Below are 21702 nucleotides of genomic sequence, written 5' to 3' on the forward strand. Positions count from 1 at the left end.
CCAGGCCCACATTCCCTTGTTTGCCTTTCTGCCCTCAGCACTGATGGTTCCAGAGCCAAGGGAGTCCTGCTTTGTGTGGATGTTTTGTGCCAGGCTTCTCAGATTCACTGCCTTTTCCCACCCCCCTCCCCAGGGCTGACAACACTGCAGACATGGAGCAGAGAGTGGCACTGCTCAGTGGCACTGCTCAGTGGGAATGCCAAACTGCAGTAGAAATCTCAGCTGATGGGATATTTTCTGACAAACCCAGGTGGGTTGCACACGTGCAATTCATGGAATGCAACATGAATTGAATGCAACAAAAATACAACTTGCAAGAAAGATGGAGGCTGTTGAAGAGCCACCTGGCTTTGTATTTTGGGGGGCGGGTCTGTGATGGGAATTCCTCCCCTCCTGTATCATGAAGAGTCTGTCAAATGCAGCTTCTCATTTGATCCATGCTTCCTATTGAATCTTTATGTCTGTCCAGCCCTGTGCTTCTGCTCCTTTCTCAGGCATATCCTTGGCTTCGTTTCATGCATGATTTATAGCTCCTGTTGTCCAGAGTCAAGCCTACATGCCCAGCTGACAAGGTGGGCACTGCTCCAGAGCAGTAATGACATGGACCATCCCAGCATTCAAGATCCTTTGCCATGAAATGCTTTGTTTCATTTATTTTTCTGATATTCCTCCTGACCATCAGCCTTACAAGCAAAGGTGCCTCACTTTTTTGCTGCACTGAGGAAGCAAGTGAAAAAAACTAGGATTTGAGTATTTGTTTGTCTGAACTCTGTCATGGTGTTTTTAAAGGTTCTGCTGGCACTGTTTAACTTGTGCTTTTAGCCTTGATTTTTAGCCAGGAAAGAGATTGTAGTGTAGCCTTTCACACACTTGGGTTCTTACAGAGGAGGATGATCAGATGTCGAAAGCTTTACACCCAAAACAGATCCTGGTGTCCCCAGTGCCTGCCTTTGTGGATGTGTCTGGAGGCCTTCATGAACCAGGATCATTTTGGAACATGCTGCTGTGCCACAGGAGGTTGTCCCTGCCTCGGGGAGCTCTCAGTTGAGGAAGGTGAGACCAGAGGTGACACAGGTGGGCACCAGGGGTGGAGCACGTCACACAGCCTGTGTGCTGTCAAGGGTTTTTAGGAGGTGTTAGGAGGGAGTCTTCAGGGGAGGATAAGGGCAGCATACCCCAGTGGAAGGAGAAAACTGTGTCATTTGCATTCCCAAATTGATGAGTGGGGGCCCTTCTGCCAGCACAGTGAGAAGGAGAGGCAGCAGGGCTAAAGCAGGACAGCTGTAAGCAGCAACCTGTTGTGCAGGTGCTGACTTTAGTACAAGAGGGTATTATGGAAACTTGTGACAGAAATAAAACTGCCAGTTAATCTGTTATTTATATAGAGTAATGAACAATGCTACTTAATCTCATGTTTGCTCCCTGCCAAGAAACCCACAGAAGATTTCAAGCTCGAAACCAAGGCGGAATCTGCTCAGTCTTTTTAACATATTCACAGTGACAAACAAAGGAACCGGCAGATTGATCTGATGATGGCCGAGAAGTGCACATCCCTCTCTGCACTCCCGGCTGCCGTGCGAGGGCAGTGTTAGCTCGGGAAGCCGGAGGGGGGATCGCTGCCCCTCCGAGCCCAGGGCAGCTGCGGGGGCACCGCGGCCGTGTCCCCATCCCGAAGATGCTTCCTTGGCAGGAGCTGGCTGTGCCTGTCAGAGACCGGAAGCGGGATTATGCTGTGCTGGCATGTGGAGATCATAAAAACGGTTTGTTTGGGTTTGGAGGGGTTTTTTTTCCTGGTTGGACATTGAAATTGAACACGTCCGATCCTCTGCGTGAGCCGTCCCGCGGCCTCCTTGCAGCCTTGATGGAAACCAGGCATTGCTTCCCTGCTCCCCAGCAGAAAGGGCAGCACAGAGGACCAGGGAAAAATGTGAATGTGGATTTAATGGTTTTGTGTCTTAAGAGATGTGGCTGTGCAGGAGGGGTGTGGGGGGAGAAACTCAGTGCTTTCTTTTTTTTTTCTGCTTTTTAAAAAAATTTCTGTCCAATAAGGAATAACTACACAGCTCCACCAGCACTCAGTCTCACTTTGCCAGGAGCTGGAGTCCATTTTACATCTCTTATCCTTGCAGGCAGTGCTGGCTTCTTCCCTAACTACCTGAAAACCCTCCAGTGTGCTTTCACTTAATTGCCTTTTGCACTTTCTCCAAGATCTGTTCCCTTTACATGTTGCAGCAATCACCCCAGCATCTTCAGCAGGAGCACCTCGGTACTGTCAGGTAGCTGAGGCGGCTCTGCTGCTTCTCCTACCACAGACAGCACAGTGATAACAGAGACACCCCATAAACCCTGTGTCTCTTCCTGGCCTTGACCCCTGTGTGGGCAAAGCCTGTTGTATCCAGCTCCTTTGCACCTCGCTTTGGTGTCTGGGTTCTCAGCAGCTCCTGCACCCAGCCCAGCAGTCATGGCCTGGGAGGAAGCCCAGATGAGCAGAGGAGGGAGTTTCAAGGTTCCTAACTCAAACTCAGAACTCCTTCCCATGTCTCAGTTTGGGAAGGAGCTCCTGGTCATGCAGTTAAACCAGCCTGCTCTGGCCCCTGCTTTCCCCTCAGCTGCTCCTGAAGGTCAGTCACAGGCCATGACAGTTTTGTCAAGGTAGCTGCAGTTTGAGGGGGAAAAAAAAAAACATTTTTCCTCTCAATCACTCAGCTTTCAGCTGCCGGTGATGCCATAAATTCTCTTCTCTGGTTACTGTAAAGTCTTTCAGGACGGTCAGGACCTGAATTCCTCACAGAAAGGAAGAATCAGGGGGAAAGGAAACAGCAAGAAGGCCCTTCCCTGCCTTGGGGATCTGTCACAAGGGCTCAGCGAGGCTCCGAGCATGTGCTATAGCTCTGCAATCTCTCTGCTCCAAGGTAAGTGCCTCTCACTCCCCTCTCACCAGTGCACATCCTCCTCCCAGCCTGTCTCCCCACTCGTGTTCCAGCAGCTCCATCTGGCTCCTTGGCCCCTCTGATCAGCTCCAGGGCTCCTGGAGGTGTAGCACTCCCAGGTTTGTTATTGCACTTCAGCTTTGGAGTAACCAGGAGAGACAGAGCTCATCCAGCATCACAGGGCTGCGGCAGAGTGCCGCTGAGCCAAGTGCCTGGGTGGTTCCACCCCCTGCCCTGAGCTGTACAGCACTGGTCCTCTGCCAGCCCTTCCATCCTGGGCCTTAAATCCAGCTGCTGCATGAGACACAGGTGGGCTGCGGTGCCACCCCACACCACCCACCCTCACCTGAGGCTGTGCTGAGATGTCGTGGGAGATCACTGGGAAACTGGCAGCAAAGTGTCAGCACTGCCAGAAAAGGTGTTTGCTGTGGCGATTGCTCCACCACTGAGCAGGACAAGAGCAGGTAACTCTGCAGAAAGCTGTAGGTCTCCCAGTCCTCTAAACTGGAGAAAGAGCCTTCATGGAGTGAAGGAGCAATGCAGGTTGGTTTTGGAGAAGAAGGGATGTGGGATGGATGATAAATTTGTCCATTGTTTAAAGATGATCTTGGGAAGGTTGGCCCAAGGTGCAGAGCTCTTGGTCTTTTCCCAACAAAGGCAGCTGCATGGAATAATTTACCCTGGGCAGAGCTCAGTGCAAGCAGAGCCACACAGGAACTGCCACTGGGGTGAAAACCCAGAGAGTTTGGATTTGGTTTAGAAAATAAAAGCAAGAAAGTAAAAAAAAAAAAAAAAAAAAAAAGAAAAAAAAAAGTCATTGTTCATCTACCTTTGGCTGCAGAGTCTTCCCGTGCTTGGACATCATTCCTACAGGTAAGGATTAGAAAGGCATCGTTCCTTTAGATGGGTCTGGGCATCATGTGACTCCAGGAGCAGGGGGATTTGAGGAAGAGCTGTTGAATGTCATGAACTTTGCAGCAGGGTGGGGCCTCGGTTGGCAAAAAGCCTTCCCACCTGAGCAGGGCTCCCAGGAGACAGCCTGACTTAGGAGCCAGCAACTGGCCTGAGAGGCTCCAAGTGTTGGGAGAGGATCAAAAAGCTCCCCTGGCAGTAAATCTTTCACCTGCCATGTGACTCACTGGGGCTTGTGGCCATTCCTCCGAGGTCGGCCCCGGGTCAGGATTTCTCCTGTCTCTTTAGCCCCCAAACCTGGAGATTTTTGTCTTATCTTTGACGCCATCTTGACACCGAAAACAAATTATGGCCCAATTACCCTTACTCAGAGGGGCTGGGGCTACCTTAAATGGCCACAACTACCCGGCGCTTCCTTAAGAGCGGTAATTAGGGGGGCGTGGGGAGGGGAGGGGAGGGGGCAAGGTCTGGGGGTGCCCCTGGCATGAGGCTGCCCTTGCTCCCCTGTTTGCCAAGGCAGGAGGGGCATCCCATCCAGCCTCATCCCATCCCGCCCATCCCATCCTATCCCGTCCCATCCCGTCCTGTCCCTGCTGCACTCCGGGCTCCGCAGAGGCCAAGCAGAGGTGGGGCTCCCTGGTGTCCGGGCTGGGGGCTGCCCTGCCCCCTGCCTCCCCCAGCCCCGTGTCACCGGCTGGGCCAGCCCAGAGGGGCCCCGTGACGGGAGGCAGCAGCCCTGGCCCTGGCCGTGACCTTCGGGACGACCTCGAGTGCGTCCCTGCCAGGGCTGGGGACCGGCTGTGCCTCTCATTCCAAGCTGGGACATTTCCGTGCTCACCCCGAGAAACACGCGACAGCAGCATCACGGCTGAACTGCCAGAACAACCGACCTGAAACTTCTAAAAATTATATTTCTTCCCATCTTTCAGTCTCATTACCCTGGCCTCTCCTCTGCTCTGTCCCTGGGCATTTTTTACCCAGGGTTGTGCTGTCTGCCCGAACCCAGCAGCTGGTTTGGGAGCTGGCAAATCCAGCCTGCAGCCCGGACAGTGCTCACGGGTGATCGGGTGGCTGGGTCTGGGTGTTTCTTCCCCCTCTTTTTTTTTTGTCAGATTGGTATTTTATTTGGCTCCATCCTGTCTACCGAGCTGTCCAGTGTAACCCTTCCCTTGCTGCTTCTGAGATAAGAATAGGCTCCCCCGAGATCAGATAAACAGGCCCATAAATACCTACAACAACAAGAAGCGGGGTCTGGGCTTGGCAGGAAAGGAAGGGGGGGGGAAAGTCAGAAAAGGAGCCATTCCTTTGCATGCCAAGCCAGGGGTGCAGAGCGAGGGGTGGGAAGCGCCCGACACCCCGACAGCATTGTCCCCTTAGCCAGAGAGGGAGCCAGGTGCCAAGCAGGGCTGGCAGCAGAGTCCCCTGCAGTGTCCCTCGTGGCTGGATTCCAGCGGCAGGAGCCTGGCACGTAAGGTGGTGCCCCGGGGCCAAGCGATGCCTGCGTGCGTGTTCCCCTGCCCGGGCAGTGCCGGCCCCGCCTGCGTGCCCCGAGCCGGCTGCTCCCAGCGGCACCAAGTTCACGGCAGGGTCGGGCCGGAGGTATGTGCAGGGCCATCTCCCCTGAGCGATGAGCTAGGCACTTCGGTAGCCAAAACCTCAAAGCCGGTGGCCAAACCGCTCTTCCAGGGAGTTCTGGTGCCGGCGGCACAGGAGCTCTGCCGCTGCCTGCCGGGCGCTGCCGGGACGCCGCTCCCAGCCGGGGCTCGCAGCCCGAGGAAGGAAAGGAGGCTGTCCCTGTGTAGGGCTCCCTGCAGCTCCTCTCCCTTTGGGGGTGAAGGGGTGACCCCATCCTAGGCTGGGACAGGCGCTGAGCTGGAATCTCGACTCCCCGTGCCGGCCCCGGAGTGGCGGAGCCGCCTGAGCGGAGCTGGGGACGGAGCTCGCTGCTGGCAAACGCAGCCCTTCCAAAGCGCTTTGGGCAGCGGGGAAGCCCGAGGCCACAGGAAATGTTTAGTGGGGTTTTTTTTCCCCTCTCACCCACCAAACGCTGAGCCACTGCCTCACAGGGAAACCCCTTTGCTGGGCAGGGAAATCCTCTGCAGCCGTGGAAACGGAGAGCGATTTCCTTGCAAAATCCCGAGGACCAGGAGAGGCTGGCACTGGGGACCCCTTCCCCAGCAGTTCGCAGCCAGCAGGTACCACCACCAGAAACCTGTGGTAAGAAAAGAAAAAATCCTGCGGATGCAGGCAGAACATCGCCCTGGCTGTGCAGGGTGCTCCTTCCCAGAAGCAAAATTGGAAACACACAAGGTAAAAACCAGCGGAGGTTTCTGGGGGGGTGAAAGCGCAGGCTGGGAGTGATGTACCGGCACCGGCGACAGGATTCCCGGCCAGTCACCTTTGCCTCACAGCAGAGCAAGTCCCGAGTCCCCATTTAACCCTTTCCCTCCTCGCTGCCGAAGGGCAGCCCCGATTGGTGCTCTATGGACACACGGATACCGGCTGGCACATATGAACAGGACTGCGGACACATTTATGGGGCGCTGGATTGTAGTGTTAGTGACAGCTTGGGAGCTTACCCATAAGAACCCAGCCTTTAGGAGAGTGTGAAACTTAGACATAAAATAGGATCTTTGAGGCTGACTTTCTGTACGTTTTCTTTTTCTTTTTTTTTTTTTTTTCTTTTTTTTTTTCCCCTTCAATGCTACTCTACTTCACTCATGGAAGTGTTATCATGCTAAACCTCTTATAGCTCAAACAAAAAGTACCACTGCGGGCGGGCATTGCTCTTCTCTGACAGTCAATTTTCATCTCAGCCTCGCTCAAAGGGATCAGAAAATAGATCAGGGGCAGGGAAGGCAGCCGTGCAGCGGCTCCGGAGCGAGGGAAGGCTGATTTACACAGCCAGATTCTTCTTCCTCTAGAGTTAATTACACTGGCTGTACCCCACAATGTTTGTGTGTCCCTCCATCTGTATTTGGACACAAAGTGGCTATAAAACCCAAGCCGCTCACCGATGGGTGAGGTGGGGTATTCTTAGTGTGTGCAGATTAATCGATGTGTCAGTATTTTACAGAAGTTGCATCATTATTTCCATACCTTTAGTCGCAATCAAAAGTTTGGTTTCAAACAGAAAATGTAAACGTCCCTGCTGTGAGCCCTCGGATTAGCCCTAGAATAAATAATGTGCACATTTTCCCGTGCTGTTTTTCTTTGCCCCAAGCAGCCTCCCGACTGTCAGGGTTTATCCCGGTGTCTCTGGGAACGGCGGCATGGCCAGGCTGGGAAGGCAGGATCAGGCTCTGAGCCCGCGCACGCAGGTCTTGGACTCTTTGGTAAGAGCACCGTGTGTGCACAGTGGCGAGGATTTGGCTTTAATTATTAAGGGTTTACGCCTGAGTGGTGACAGAATTTGTGCTGCGTGAGCGTTGCTGTGTCTGAGGCTGGTGGCATCCATCGCGTTCGGATGGCGAGGAGGGGACGCTGCTCCTTCGAAGTGTGGCCGGGGCAGCGCCTAACAGGGGATCCCTGTCAGAAAGTGCTGCCGGCGCCAGAGCCGGGCGGGCGGCCCCGGCAGGACAGGGGAGCCGAGCCCTGGCTCTCTGCGCGGCACCAACGAAACCTGGGGCTCCACAGCTCTGTGGTGCCATCCAGACGCTGGAAAGGCCTGATCCTGCCATCCTTCCCCAAGCCAAATACGAATCCATTCCCTCTAGCTGGGCTCCTGGGGAGGGAAGGGAAGGGGTGGTCGGGCAGGGCAGAGTCCGTGCCCTGGAGGAGGTCGCGGGTACACGTTTGCAGAGCAAAGGACGTGAGCAAGGACGGCATACACAAGTCTCAAAGGATCCCGAGCTCCCCAAGGAGGAATTTCCTGACAAGAATCGGCCCCACAGCAGACTAGTGACTTCAGGGGTGTCTTTAATCCCGCAGCATCCCTGTGGGCAGCGCAGGGGACCCAGCCAGAGCAGCGCGATTGCCGGAGCAGGGGAAAGCAGAGGGCTCGGACCCGAGGCCGTTGGCATAAAGTTTAAATTTTACTTTATTAATTTTTTTTTTTTTTTTTTTTTTAGCTATTCAGTTTTAAATACGTGGTGTGGCGCGCTCGGTCCCTCGGGAAGTGGTCATGCAGATCTGAGGTAGAAAACCCGGCACAGGAGTGTTCCCAAATGCACCTCTAGGTAGTTTCACCGCAGCCACACGTCGGTCAGGCAGCGGACGGGGAGAGGGGATCGGGGGCTCGTATTTACAACAGCGAACGAATCGAACCGCTCCAGTCCGGCCCGGCAGGGCAGGAGCCGCGGGTCGCTGCTGGCAGCGGGAGGGAGCAACGATTACTGCAAATGCGGGAAGGGGACAGGGGGAAAGGGCCCAGCTGGTCCCCGCTGCCGACGAGGCGGGCAGGACCGAGCCCGCAAAGCGCTCTCGCCTCTCTCCCGCGGAGCATCCCTCCGGGCGGGGGGCAGCCGGGCCGGCTCCCCGTATCCTTCGCCTGGATGGGCTCCGGGGCCGGGCTGGGCTCTCTCCGACATTGCACATGGAGGGGCGGGCGGGTAGCTCTCAGGGGTTCAGTTCCAGAGCCCAGACCTGCTGGGGCCAACCCGTCCGGCCCTTCAGCTTCTTCTCGCCGTGACCCAGAGGCTGCGAATAGACCTCGGGCTGCTGCGGGGGAGGAGATGGGGAGAGGAGGGAGAAAGGAGCGGTCAGGAACGGAGCGGGGTCCCGCGCCGCCCGCCCGCCCCTTGCGCCCGCCGCAGGGCCGCAGCCGGGCCCCGCAGCTCCGAGCGGCTTTGCCAGCCCGAGGACAAAGAGGGACTTTAGAGGTCCCCACCCCGCCACCCGCCCGCTGCAGCACGGGGAGAAGCGGCCGCCCTGGCTCCGAATCGCTCGTCCTGGGAGAGGGGAAGGACAGACCGGGGAGGCTCCGCCGCCGCCAGTCCCGGACCCGCGGGCTGACCCCTCGCGCAAAGTGCTGGGAAACCCACCCGGCCCGTCGGAAGGGCTATTTTTCGACGACTTTTCCCTTCACAGATTTGTTATTACTATTATTATTGTTGTTGTTGTTACGCTGGGAAAAAAGGCTTCAGCGAGGCCGGGAGATTTTAGAGGATTTTTCCCCCCAGCCCCGGGGTTTTTCCCGTCCCTGCTCCCTGGCCCACGGGGAGCAGGGACGCGGGTCCCGATCCGCCTCTTACCGTCTCCCTTTTCCTCTTGTTCTCCCTGCCGTCCGCCTTCTTGAGTTCGGCTTTGAAGCCCTCGGTGTCCCCGGGCTGGCTGTCCTTGGCCAGCACCTCCATCAGGTAGGCGATGTAGCTGGTGGCCAGGCGCAGGGTCTTGATCTTGGAGAGCTTGGTGTCGGCGGGCACGTTGGGGATGCACTCGCGGAGCTCGGCGAAGGCGCTGTTGATGCTCTCCGTCCTCCGCCGCTCCTTCTTGGGTCCCCCGACACCTTTTCGCCGTCCCAGGCGGCCGCTGAGAGCCTCCAGCCGCCCCGGGCCGGCCGGGCCGTACTCGGCGGAGCCGTAGTTCGGGCTCTGCCCGGCGAGCTCGGGGGTGGCCTCGGCCGGGTTGAGCACCCAGCCGGGGAAGTAGGCGCGCTCCTGGTGGCACCGCGCCGCCGGCCCGAAGAGGAAAGGATCGTGCAGCATGTGGTGGTGATGGTGGTGGTGGTGGTGATGCTGGTAGCCCCCCACCAGGTTCATGATCCGCTCCGCTGGCCCCGGGGGCCGCTCAGCAGCGCTCCATGGCCGGGCGGGAGGCGCTCCCCGCCGGGCGGGCGCGGCGGGCTGCGGGGAGCGCGGCTCCGGTGGCAGAGGCGGCTGCGGGGTTTGGGGTGGGGCGGGCGGTCTTTGGGGTTTTGGGTTTGTTGTTTGGGGTTTTTTTTAACCCCTTCTGGAGCCTCCCGACCCTGCCTTTATATAGGGCCGCGGCCCCCCCGCCGCGGAGCCAATGGGCAGGGGAGGATGCGCGGAGGCCCCGGGGGGAGCGAAGCGGCGGAGGGGGCGTGCGCCGCGCTCCGGGCTCGGGGCTTTGGGCTCACACCTCCGCCGCTTGCCCTGGCTCCCGCCCGCTCCGCGCTTTCAGGGAGCAGGGGGTGAGGAAGAACCGAGGGGCACCCCACCCCCGTCCCGGAGCGCTCCGATTCTCGCTGCCGGGGCGGGGGTGTCCGAGCCCCCCGAGAGCCGGCCGGGGGAGGAGAGCCGCGGGAGCCGCTGGTGGATGTCCGGACCTCCGACGGCCGAACCGAGGGAGAGGAGAGCAGCGGGGCCAGGAGGGCAGAACGGGGTGCTCGGGGCCGCTCTCGGAGCCGGGGGATGGGGAGGAAAGCGGGGAGAAGGTATCGGAGTGAGGCGCGATGGGCATCCCTGCGGCTGGGGCGGCAGGGATGGGGTGTGGGCTCCCTGCCTGCACATGGGGCTCCTGGCCCACGCCTGCGTTGCACAGCTGCACAGGGATGTGCACTGCACGTGTGTACAGCACGCAGCCACGCTGTGCAATGCACGCTGCACAAATCCACGCTGCACTTGTGCTGGTTATACCATGCACTGCTGCTCACACCACTGTGGGCACACGTTGCCCACATGAACCACAAAGATGCTGCATGCACCACACAGCTCTGTGCTGTGCACACACTCCACAAACAGGTCACACTCATGCACCCATATATGTTACATACACCAGCAGCACGGATGTGCCACATGCACAGTGTCATTATAAGTACATGACACACACATGTGGCACATGCACAATGTCATTATAAGTACATGACACACACGTGTGGCACATACACAGTGTCATTATAAGTACGTGATGCAAACGTGTGGCACATGCACAGTGTCATTATAAGTACGTGATACAAACATGTGGCACATGCACACCTATCACACACATGGCTCATAAACACGTGTGTGTGCTGCTCACCCGTGCACAGACACTGCATAGATACATAAATATATAAAAATTATACTGGCCATGCACATGAATGTATTTACAATAGGGAGGGGGGTGACCTGCCCTGCGTTTCCCTGTCCCAGCCTGGCCACGAAAGGGCTGGGGCGACACGCTGGGGTTGGGGTCCTGTACTTCACCACAGCCCCAAACGCAAGCCCAGGGAGGGGCCCTGAAGTGGACAGCACATCCTGCTCGCCTCTGCACCCATGGGTGACACATCCCAGGACGATGTCCCAGAGCCGGGCTTCACCCCCAGCCCTGCTGGGCGGCACTGGGGCTGACCCCTGCCCTTGCTGCAGTGACTCCAGAGAGGACAGGCTGGGCACGGCAGCGGGGATCACAGCACGGCGGGGCAGGAAGGGGCTTTGGGCCCAAGGTATGTTAGCGATTAACGGCGCTTTCCAGCGATTCATCTTGCAGCGGAGGGTGGAAACGTTGGAGGGTTGTTTGCAGGCGCTTGTATTAATCATCCGGGCTAACACACCATTAACGTCCTCCTGCATTTTAAAGATGACAAATTTTATTTGACTTCTCTCAATCACGGTTCCCGGGCGGATTCGGGAGCCACTTAAATGCCTCGGATTTTCCATCGTTAGTTGTTACAAGGCGAGCTGCAGAGGCAGGAGGCTGGGGGGGCCGGGCAGGGTGCACGCCGGTCTCCGGTTCTGGGGGGGAGCGGCCGTGCCGGATCTGCCCAGCTTTGTTCCCCCCCTGCTTTGTTCTCAGCTGCTGCAAAGACCCCGCTTCCCCACCCCCTTTAAACAAGCGCCCTGCAAACATTTGCTAGTGATTACTCTCCTGTTAGAGCCAGGCTTGGGTAGGGTAGGGCGTCGTGTCCCCGATTTCCTTCAAACCAGCCGTGGGTGGGTGGGATCCCCGAGCCCGGCTCAGAGATGATGGGAGCCAGCTCTTCTCTCCACCTGGGAAAAGTTCAGGGGTCCCACTTCATGCCTCACCTCTCTGTGCTGGCAGAGCATCACCTGTGGAGCCCTGCTCCTCTTACAAACCACCCAAGCTCCTCACTGAGCTTCTCCACAGCCCTGCCAGGTGAGAGTCTGTGGCACTCAGCCTCAGCTCTAGAAATACCTCCCAAAAATACCCTTTTCATCCCCACAGCCCTGCATTGCACAGGCCACTTACAGCCACATCCAGCTGGGAGCTGTCACCTTGAGCCCTGCACCAGAGTCACCTCCAGCCTCCAGCTGCCAAGCCAGGTAAGTCCAGCCCAAGCCTGGGCGTTATCTCGCTTAATCCACCCCTTGATGGAGGTCCCTGGACCCTGCAGAGTTTGGAAGTGCTCAGCTGAGCAAATAGTGGGACCAAAAGGGCTGATTTTTCCTTTGGAAAATCATTCTAATCTTTCGTGTTTTAATAAAATAATAAAACCAGAGCCCTTTTCATGCCGACACCTTCTAAATCAAACCAGACTGCCTTTGTCATGGCGTCCAAATTTAGCACTTCTCAAACTTTTGGTGAGTTTCTTTAATTTCACATCTCCTCACTCGCATGGGGGAGAAAATGCCGAGCAGTTTGGATTAGGAGATTTATGTCTGGCATGGCAGGAGGAACCACGTTTCTCTCCACCTGTTTTCCTTCAAATCAGAGAAAGATTTCCTGCCCTCATGGCCAGGTGATGGTGAGGGGGCCAATGCTGCATGTTGGGAGTGAGGTTATCCCAGGTCTCTGTGAACCCCAGCACCCCACACCCAGCAGGGGCCACCAAGCCCTGCATCCATCCCCAATTCTGGGCCAGGAGCTGAGGTTTTGGCCCTGGCCCCTCAGCCACCTCCTTATCAGCGCCCAGCCAGCGGCAGCCCCGCTGTCCTGTGACTTTGACGCCAGCTCTGCTCCCCCCCTCCGGCTCCCTTATCTAAATAGGAGCGTAAATCAGGGCCTTGGCAGATGCCCTGGCAGGACAGGGACTCCATAAAAAGGGGCTCTGCTCCAGCTCTGTTTACATTGCAGCCCCGTAAAATATTCCCCTTGTCTTCCTTGTTAGCGTCTCCCTGCAGCATCCCAGCACCCTGCTGCACCCACATCCCTCCACCCCAAGCTCCTCTGAAGCCCCAGGGTGCAGCCAGGAGGGTCCCAGCCCTGTCAGCCCCCAGCCCCACACCGTGTCCCCCGTCAGGTTATGCCCAGGGTACCTCCTCACTCCTCCACTGATCCCCTCCTCAGCCACTGCAGGCGCAGAGCAGGGCTGAGCCAGCTCCCCTGGGCAGCTGGGTTGTGTCTAAAGGTGCCCCTGGGTATTTATAGCACTTGCCTGGAATAATGCAATAATAATCACTCAGCACCTTCCTAACAGTTCTGCTCTCAGAGGCCTCGGGGGACGGTGGCAAAAACCCTTGGGAAACTGAGGCAGAGTCTGCTTCAAGGAGAGCTGCAGAGAGCTTCTCTGTCTGGGGGATTATTTTCCTCCTGGCAACGTGAGGAGCGAGAGAACCTGCAGAAGTGAATGGAATCAAGTAAGTTTGATCAGCAATGAACTCAGCTCTGGGGTCACAGCCAAGGCTGGGCTGCAAAAGCCCACCCAGGGCATCTCTCGTCCTCAGCAGGGTTTGCCACAGGTGTCCTGCTGTGCCAGGATGGGTTTCACAGGGGTGAGGGGTGCTGGGGTGCACAGAGTTCACGCTTGCTGGTGCTCATGCTCTCCTGTGCCCACACACTGCCTGAGTCCCCCAGGCTGCATTGCTGGGCTGCTTAATTCTGCACCAGCACCACAGGAGCAGCTCCCAGTGAGACAGAGTCTGTCAGAGCCCCGTGGAAGGAGCAGGAGGGATTGGGGGTGAACACAGGGCTGTGCCTGGATGTTCCTGTTCCCAGCAGCAGCCCACAGCATCTTCTCTGTCCACACCCCTCCTGTGCCGCCCCTGTGGCGACACACAGGATGGCTGCAACCATTGCCCCTCAAGACATACCATCTATTTATGGCCAAACAGCCACTGCCTTGCTTTATCCATTCCTTTGGATAAATCAAAAGGAAAACAAAGCTTTACGGAAAAAAGTATTAAATTTTCCGTGTGCTCCTGAAGGGATGGGCCAGGCACTCGCTGTTTATTTTTTGGGCTCTCTCTTTGCTAATACTGTAAGTGACATTGTGTTTACAAAAGTTTTTATGTCATCAGAGCAAAGTCACAGCTCAGCTTCCTCTCCTGTGTATTTTATGTAGATGGATGTGTCTGTGAGGAACATTCAAACTAAACAGAGAGCTGGTTTATAGGAAAATGTATTTATTTGAAAAATCGTAACTCACAATTTCGGCAAAACCGGGCTCCACATTTATTGCTGCTAATGGGGTGTGGCGGCCATAAATTAACCTGGAAAATTGCTGCAGCCATTTCAACAATGGCTCATTGTGCTGATGGAGCAGCAGCTCCTCAAAGACGGCTCATGTCAATTGGCAATTAGGTTTGGATGCAAACAACAGGTAAAGGGAAGGTAACAGCAGCCTCGCCGCTGGAACCAGCCCCAAAATCATTGCTCTAGGCTGGCATGGGTGCCCTGAGCCTCACTTAAAACTGAGCTGTTCCCTCATCTGATTGCCATGGAAGTCAGTGGAAGGAGGCTCCACCTGCCATAAGGGGAATTTCTATTTATATTAAATTACCTGTCATAGACACATAATTGGAGATGACAGAAAAACCGAGTCCATGAGCTCTGTCTGGCAGCCCAGGCGCATGAGCCACCTGCATGGAGAGCGGGTCCAGTTGTTCCCTGGTAGATCTCTCTTCTTGAAAGAAGTTTTGCACGGAATCAGGAGTGATGCTCCTACCCTAAAACCTCTTCTTTCCCACCCAGATTCCTTGCTTAGACAAACACTGATCCCCAAAACCTGGAGGCTGGCTGCTGACCCAGGGGTACAAGCTGCCACTGTCATTCTCCCACCCTTGATCACCTGGCCCAGGGCAGGGTTTGGCTGCTGGCTCCTGGTGGCAACTCTCCACTCATGGGGAGTAGTGGAGAAGAGCTCCCAGATGATTCAGGTCCCTGACAAAAACCAGTGCCTTTCCCTCCTCGAACCACTTTCCACTCCTGAAGCAAATTTACAAGAGCTCTAAAATGTCCTGCTCCAGGGCATCAGCCAACTGCTAATGGCTGGGGATTGGGAAAGACATTTCCTCTGCTCAGAAGGATTGCATAAGCGCTTATTAAGGCAGCTCCTGGCGTCTTCATCCAAAGCATCTGGTTTGGGGCATAGCTGGAGACAAATTTCTGGGTTTGGATGGGCAGAGCTGGACTTGCTGCTTCCAACCCTTCCCTTAGTGCAGCTTTGGGTCATCTCCTATGTGCTGGTGCAGAAAGGGAGGTGGGTTATGACATGAGATGTGTCCTTCTCCATCTCCCCCTGCTCTCCATTAATCCTGGTGGTGCCACTGTGGGAACTTCTCTTCCCACTCCTTCCAACTCCAGGAGCTCAGCGACCTTCCAAGCCCAGGTACCACGACACCACATGTGCATGAGGGATTTCCCTGGTCCCTGTTACACCAGCATTCCACATTCCTTGAAAGAGAGGCTTCCCTCCTGTCCCATTGCTACTGTCCCTGGCACATGGACTGGCCTGGCTCAGTGGGTGAGCTCCTGCTCTGCACCCTGTCTGTGTGGCATTGCAGGTAAATGGCTTTGTGGCGAGAAAAGGCTGCTGACAGTGGTCCTGACCACCAAAAAAGGTTGGGATGCTTTTAGCAGGGCTCTGCTGTGTCACAGGCTCAGTGCGATGTGCTGGCAGTGCAGAGCAGCCAGAGCCAGGGAACAGCATCCTGTCCATGTCTCCCTGTGGTGGGACCATGTCCTGGTATCCCTGCTTCCCTCTTTCCTCTCTGTGTGGATCCACATGGGGTTTTTAATTAATTTTGTCTCTAAGATTTTCAGGGCAGCTCCAGTTCTCATCACAGAGTGTCTCATGCCAGGTCTGGCTATGCCTTCCCAGCTGTGCCAGGGTAGGAGGATGAGGACTATTAGTGGTGCTTTATTATCCTGGTTATACTCAGCTCTCTCAAAATTCCAGTTTTTCTCTCTGTTCAGGTGCAGGAGTTACTGCTCACTTCCATGGGAGCAGAGGGACTGATTTTCCCTTGGTTTCCCCCACTGCATCCTGAGATGTCTGTGCAGCTGCCGGGCCAGCCATTACAGCAAGACTCTCAAGATGGGTTTTCCAAGGTTGGATTGAGATGGTTTTAAGAATTAACAAGCATCTGTTAATACTTTTTTTTTTTTTTTCAACAGAAAATTATTTGGGAGTTGGGGGTCTTAAATAATTTTAGTGCTTTTTCCCACCCTTTTTCCCCCTGTTTTATAAATGGGAGGTGGCAGAAGCCTCCCCAGAGCTCATTATTCCCCATCCCAAACTGGGATCCAGCACCCAGCATGGCTGTGCTGCTGCCTTCATAGGCATGGGGGAGGTGGGGGAATTTTGGGGCAAAAAGGCACAGAGACACTGAGTGTCCTTTTGTTGGCATGGTCCATGGTGTCACCATGGATATTGTACCTCCTTGCATCCAGGCAGTCACAGGATGGGGACATGCTGTAAAAAGTGAATCCAGACCTCCAAAGAATAAGGCTTTTATTGTATATCAATATACACAGTAAATATGTGACTCCTCCTAACACGCTCTGGAGAAAAAAAATCCTGTCTGAAATGGAGCTTATTGAAAGGAAATAAATTGCTCCCATAAAAATGCTGATCCCTCCCTACTTCTCAAAACTGAAACAAAATCGTTTGCTGTGAGCTGAAGACCTTTCTTCTCTTGGCTCCTGGTTTTCCAAGAAGAGCAGGGAACATGAAGGAAAAACAAGCCTTCCCCATTAAAACCCGCTTAAGTGAAACTCCAGTTTTCTCTTAAACTTTGCTTGGAAACATTTGGAGCAGCTTCGTGCAAACCAGTTCTGCTCTTTGAAAGGCCATTAAAATAAAAAACACCCAACCCAAAATAGCCATCTCTGCAAGAAGCATCTTGTTTGGACAAAAGTGGTTTGTTTTACACCCTGAATCCAAACACTCCTGGGGAAATGTTGTGAAATCCGCCGTGCTGGCGGTGCGGCGGCTCCAGGGATGTTTTGTGGGACATGGACAAAGCTGGTGGGTGCTGCCACAGTGATGGCCACCACCAGCACTTCACCGCTGATTGTCCCAGCTGCTGGAGTATCCCTGGCTCAGCACAGTGCGTTTTCCATCAGGGTGAAGGCTTGCAGGGCTGACTTCTGGCAGGGAGGGATTTTGTACCAGCGTTCAGCCCCACTCTGATCTCGCCCCAGAGCTCCTGTGGCCTCTGCAGAGCCCATCATATGCAGGAGCTGAGAACACTCACCTTGGGACAAACAAAAACCATTTTCCAACAAGGTGTTTAAGCCCTTCTTATTTTTTGGAGGGCTTTTTTAACATACTCCGTGTTATACTCAGAGCACAAAAAAAATCCCACAGTAATTCCTAAGCCAGCAATATACACACCAGCAATCCTGATACAATATTTAACCTATATATAAGAATAAAATTGCATATATAAATCCATATTTTAATATATAAAAATAAAATAAATGTAAGTACAAATATCATTACGATTGTAGTTGTAAATATAAAGTATATATAGCATGTGTGTGTGTGTATATGTGCATATATATGGTGCTGCTTTTTCTGCTAGTGGCATCAGTCTGTGATTTAGGAAATCACAAATATTTCTATGCCAGGGCCTTTGGCAGTGAAGTCTTGCCATGCAGCTGCCCCTCCTGTGCAGCAAGCCCAGCCTGGTGAACCCTGCCAGGAGCTCAACACCCATGGAGTTAGGGAGAAGTTGTTCATCACAGATTTGCCTGAACCTGCCAGTTTGTTGGGGAGCTGGGATCCTCTGGATGGGCACTCCACATCCACTGTGGCTCTCCAGGAGGAAGCTGGCCCAGCCTCATCTGCTCGGTGTGATGCTGGAATCGTGGGTGGAGGGTGGGGAGCCCCCAGTGCCGTGTCCTCCCACCCCAAGAGCTGCTGCCCCCGCCTTTCTTCTGGAGGGGATGGGGGGAGAAAGGGCTACACCACTGTGAAACTGCAGTTTTAGAGGGTGGTGATTATTTTCTTGGGCCAAAAGGACAAGAAACATCATGTCTAAAGATGACAGGCTCGATTTGCTGTGTCATTAACCAGAGCCGAAACTCTAGATGGGCTGGTCTCCTGTGAGCTGCACGCTGCTTCCCGTGCTGCTGCTGAGCTCTGATTCTGCCAGATAAAGGCCTTTGTGGGTGCATTTCTCTTGCTCAGACCTTGTTTTAATTCCATGGATGCTATTATGCTGTCTATGAGATGAGGAAGTGGTTTCTCCCCTGCTCCCTCATGTATTGAATGTGCCCCCTAAAATGCACTGGCCCCCCAGCACACATGCGCTCCCTCAGGTGCTTGCAGGGGCTTCAAATAAGCACAAAGCATAACCCTCCTTCTCCAGGAAAAAAAAAACCCTCGTTCCCAACCTTCCACAGCCTTGAGATCTCATGGTTGGATCCCCAAGGTCCAGCCCAGGAGTGGTGTGGTGACAATGGTGTGAGGTGCAAACAGGCAGAAGAATCGGGAAAAACGACAAAAACCCCCAAACAAAAACCCCATAACCACCCATCTCTTGGTCCTGGCTGTGGTGACAAACCCCAATCCAGGTTAAAAACAGCTGCTGAGACCCAAATGTGGTGGGTGAGGAGAGCAGCCAGGTGAGCTGGGTTCAGCATTCAGCCACGCCAGGGGCTCAGCTGGGCTTATGGACACCAGCACCTAAACACAAAGCACTTTTTAAAGGATGCTCTGGGCTCTGAGCAGCCCCTGCCTTTGCAAGCAGAAAGCTGGAGGCGACAGGGCTCACATGGAGGGGGTGGAAAGGGAGCAGTGGAGCCGTGTCCCGCCTGCCAGCGCCGCATGAGCCGGCTCAGAGCGCAGTAGGAAAAAACACCGCAATAGGCAAAGCATCTCCCATTTGCCCCTAAGCTCTGGCTCTTCCTGTGCTGATAACAAGCCCAGTAAATCTCCTTACAGCAATGAGACATTTTTTTCCCCTCTCCTTCCCTCCTCACAGCCTTGTCAGACCGTGCTGGCTGTGGGAGCTGGGGTGGGACCGCCCTCCTCACCCCTCTGTGGGGAAATATCCCAAAGCATGCAGCCCCCCGAGCACCCCAGCAGGTTCCAGAGGTTTCAAGCCCTGCCCTGGGGTGTGGGAAGGAGCTGGGTGCAGGCAGGAGCTGTCTCCTCTCTAATTGCCCCCGGAGCCCTATGGGTGAGCCGCTTGCTGCTATCTCAGGCCATCGCAGCTGGTGCTGGGCTGAGTCAGGAGAGATGGAGACTGATACTGGCCCTCTGTCCGACTGACAGGGGTGCAGGGCAAGAGTGCAGGAAGAAAACCTGGCATGTACATGTCTAAAATCTCCCTGGCCTTAGTGCTCTGGCTGAAACAGGGAGCTTAGGCAGTGAGCAGGTTCCCATCAGCAGTTTGGTGCTCAGCCCCGGGCTGGATGAGCCCCAGAGATCTGTTAGATGTAGCTCCTGACCTGGGAGAGTTTGAGCCTGCCCAAAACCTGGCAGAAAGAGCATTGCTGTTCTGAAAAAGCAGCTCTGGATATGCTGGGCAGCAGGATGGGGTTTATTCAATTTAGGAGTTGTGGTGGGACACAGGGCCATAATTTCCCATGCAGGAGATGGCCACAGAGCTTCCTCCCAACTGCTCTTTTTCTGGCTGAGGGTTGGGACCCCTTTCTGGTCCCACCGTGCTGCTGTTCCCTCCTCATGGCCAGGACCTGCCACTGAGCTGCCCCCAGTAAATGCCACCATGCCATGGCTCAGCTGCTGCCCTGCTGGGATTTTCCTCCCTCCTGCATCAGCAAACACTGCTCATTCCCCTCTTCCTCTCATGAATTCCTCATAAATTTCCCACTGCCGGCTCCACCAGCGCCGTGTTCCCATTAAACCTTGCAGGCTGATTGCATCTGTCAGTGTCACTGTCTGGGGCTGGAATGTGTCACCCTGCTCCAGAGGAGCCATGTATTCAGCCGTGGCAGAGCATTTCAGGACAAAGCACTGGGTTAGATCACGGTGGGACAGTTTTGCTGCAGTGGCAAGCGCTGATCCATCTCGTGGAGCGGGAGGAAAGCACCGCCTCTGGATTCTTTCCTATTTATTTTTCCTAAACAGAGGGCTGAGAAGTGCGAGAGTCACCTACCTACAGGATCCTGAACTTTGCCGGAGCATCCTAAAGAAAGGGAGTTTGCTTTAAAAAGCCTCCAAACCCCATGAATTTGGAGCAGAGATTTTTTTCCACTGTCCCTGCCATGTCTCACCGCTTTTGTCCAGATTCTTGGGGTGCCTGGTTGGTGGCAGGGGTGGCCCCAGAGCTGCATGTACTTTGGGGTCCCTGCTGTGGTAGCAAGGGCTGGGGCTTGTGGGGTCTGGGATGTCCACAGTAGTGGAGGAAGCAGGTACAACCATGGCCCAGCACCTCACCATGTCCCTGCAGGCAGTGGGACGGGGAGACTCCGGTGGTGACAGTGCAGTGACCATGGGGAGCAGCCAGCTATGACAACCCCATGCCCACACCAGGTCCCTAATGGTGAGAAGGGGGATCTCTTGAGACATTATATGTGATAACCAGACATTCAGAGTTAAAACATAAAATGAAATTATGCTTCTGCTCTCATTATTGATGTAAGTGTGCAGCTGCATGCAGGAACCCCACATGCTGGGAAATACTTCATCTTGACCATCAGGAACTTCATCCTCTGTCCCTGCCTGGGGAAATCTCACACCTCTAATGGCAGAGGTGTGTGTTTGGGTGGGGCATGGAGTGAGATGAAGAGATGAAGGGACAGCTGTAACCTCGAGGACAGGCACCCTTGTTCAGCTCTGCACAGCAGGAGCGAGTAATTCCTGGCACAGGGATGGACTCAGATTTGGGATACATATCCTTGGATGGTACTGTGCCACTGGTAGCAGGTTTCCCTTTACTTTTCCTCAGCTACCTGTGCTGGTGTCCTCCAAGGGGGGCTCAGATGTGCTGGGAAGCTCCTCTCCCCAGGGTGCTGCCCGGTGACCTGCGTATGGTAAGGGTGGAAGAGACAGTCAGTCTGTGTTGCTTTGTTTATAAGAACATATTTGCAGTGATTGATGCCTGAGCTGGGGAAGTATGCTTGCAAGTGAGACTTTAAAACATGAATCAAACAATGTTTGGAATATGTATGCTGCTCTGTCAAACATTTCTCGGCGTTTGGAGTCTGCAGAGCCTGCGCGTCCAGAGGTACCAGTGCCTGCGCAGAGGTGTCTGCAGGGAAAGCATCCACCACGCTGTGAGGGTGAGTGTGGGCATCCTGCAGCCTCGCCATCCCTCTCCACCCCAGGAGGCTGCTGGGAACAGTTCAGGATTTGCACCGTGGCCAGGGGTGCACGTGGAGGCGTCCCGTTAAGCGCCGTCCATCACGGGACATTCCTTCACGCGACGCTCCTTTCTGCCAAATTGTCCCTGGGGCCTGCTGAGGAATGAGAGCGGCCCTGGAGGACAGAGTCGGCTTTCAGGCTTCCTTCCCCTCCAGATAACCCCACTGCCCGTGGAGAGAAGAAAGGTCTGGAAGGGGAGGGCCACATCCAGATGTTCACTAAGTACATTAAGACCCTCAGCCAGAGGAGCACATGCTTCAGGTTAAGCCCCTGAGCAGTCCCAGCTGCAGCAGAATTAATAAAGTCTTCACTTAATCACTTACTGAATGCTCTCCCTGATAAAGACTGGGGTACTTTATAGTGGACAGGGAATCTTCTCAGGGTTTCTCTTTGCATGTCCTGCTTGGGCAGTCCTATATGGGCATCCCTCCACACTGGCATCCCTGCTGCCATGCCAACTCCTTTGCCCATGGAGCAACATGGGTTTCCCAGTTAAGAGAGCTGCCTGCACTATAATACAAGGAT

The 21702-nt window shown here is 54.9% G+C and overlaps 1 protein-coding gene and 1 long non-coding RNA gene across 4 annotated transcripts; one reads left to right on the plus strand and one right to left on the minus strand.

Moving 5' to 3' along the window:
- Positions 1-7926: 7926 nt before the first annotated feature.
- HAND1 (heart and neural crest derivatives expressed 1) lies at positions 7927-10048 on the minus strand. 2 transcript variants are annotated; one of them, XM_041482200.1, is made up of 2 exons: positions 9035-10048; positions 7927-8498 (listed from the first exon to the last, which is right to left on the minus strand). In XM_041482200.1, exons 1-2 carry the CDS (start codon positions 9539-9541, stop codon positions 8400-8402), a joined length of 606 nt encoding a protein of 201 aa, XP_041338134.1. In that variant the 5' UTR covers positions 9542-10048; the 3' UTR covers positions 7927-8399. The 2 variants fall into 2 exon arrangements, with proteins under 2 accessions (XP_041338134.1, XP_041338133.1); XM_041482199.1 differs by having other exon boundaries at positions 7927-8501; positions 9035-10046.
- Positions 9061-17257, plus strand: LOC121361460. 2 transcript variants are annotated; one of them, XR_005956340.1, is made up of 5 exons: positions 9074-9139; positions 11090-11166; positions 11907-12004; positions 13099-13258; positions 15816-17257. It is a non-coding gene; the product is annotated as an uncharacterized LOC121361460 (long non-coding RNA). The 2 variants fall into 2 exon arrangements; XR_005956339.1 differs by lacking the exon at positions 11090-11166 and having other exon boundaries at positions 9061-9139.
- Positions 17258-21702: the final 4445 nt, after the last annotated feature.

This window comes from Pyrgilauda ruficollis, unplaced genomic scaffold (genome assembly GCF_017590135.1).
Source record: "Pyrgilauda ruficollis isolate IOZ18807 unplaced genomic scaffold, ASM1759013v1 scaffold57, whole genome shotgun sequence".
NCBI classification, from domain to species: Eukaryota; Metazoa; Chordata; class Aves; order Passeriformes; family Passeridae; genus Pyrgilauda; species Pyrgilauda ruficollis.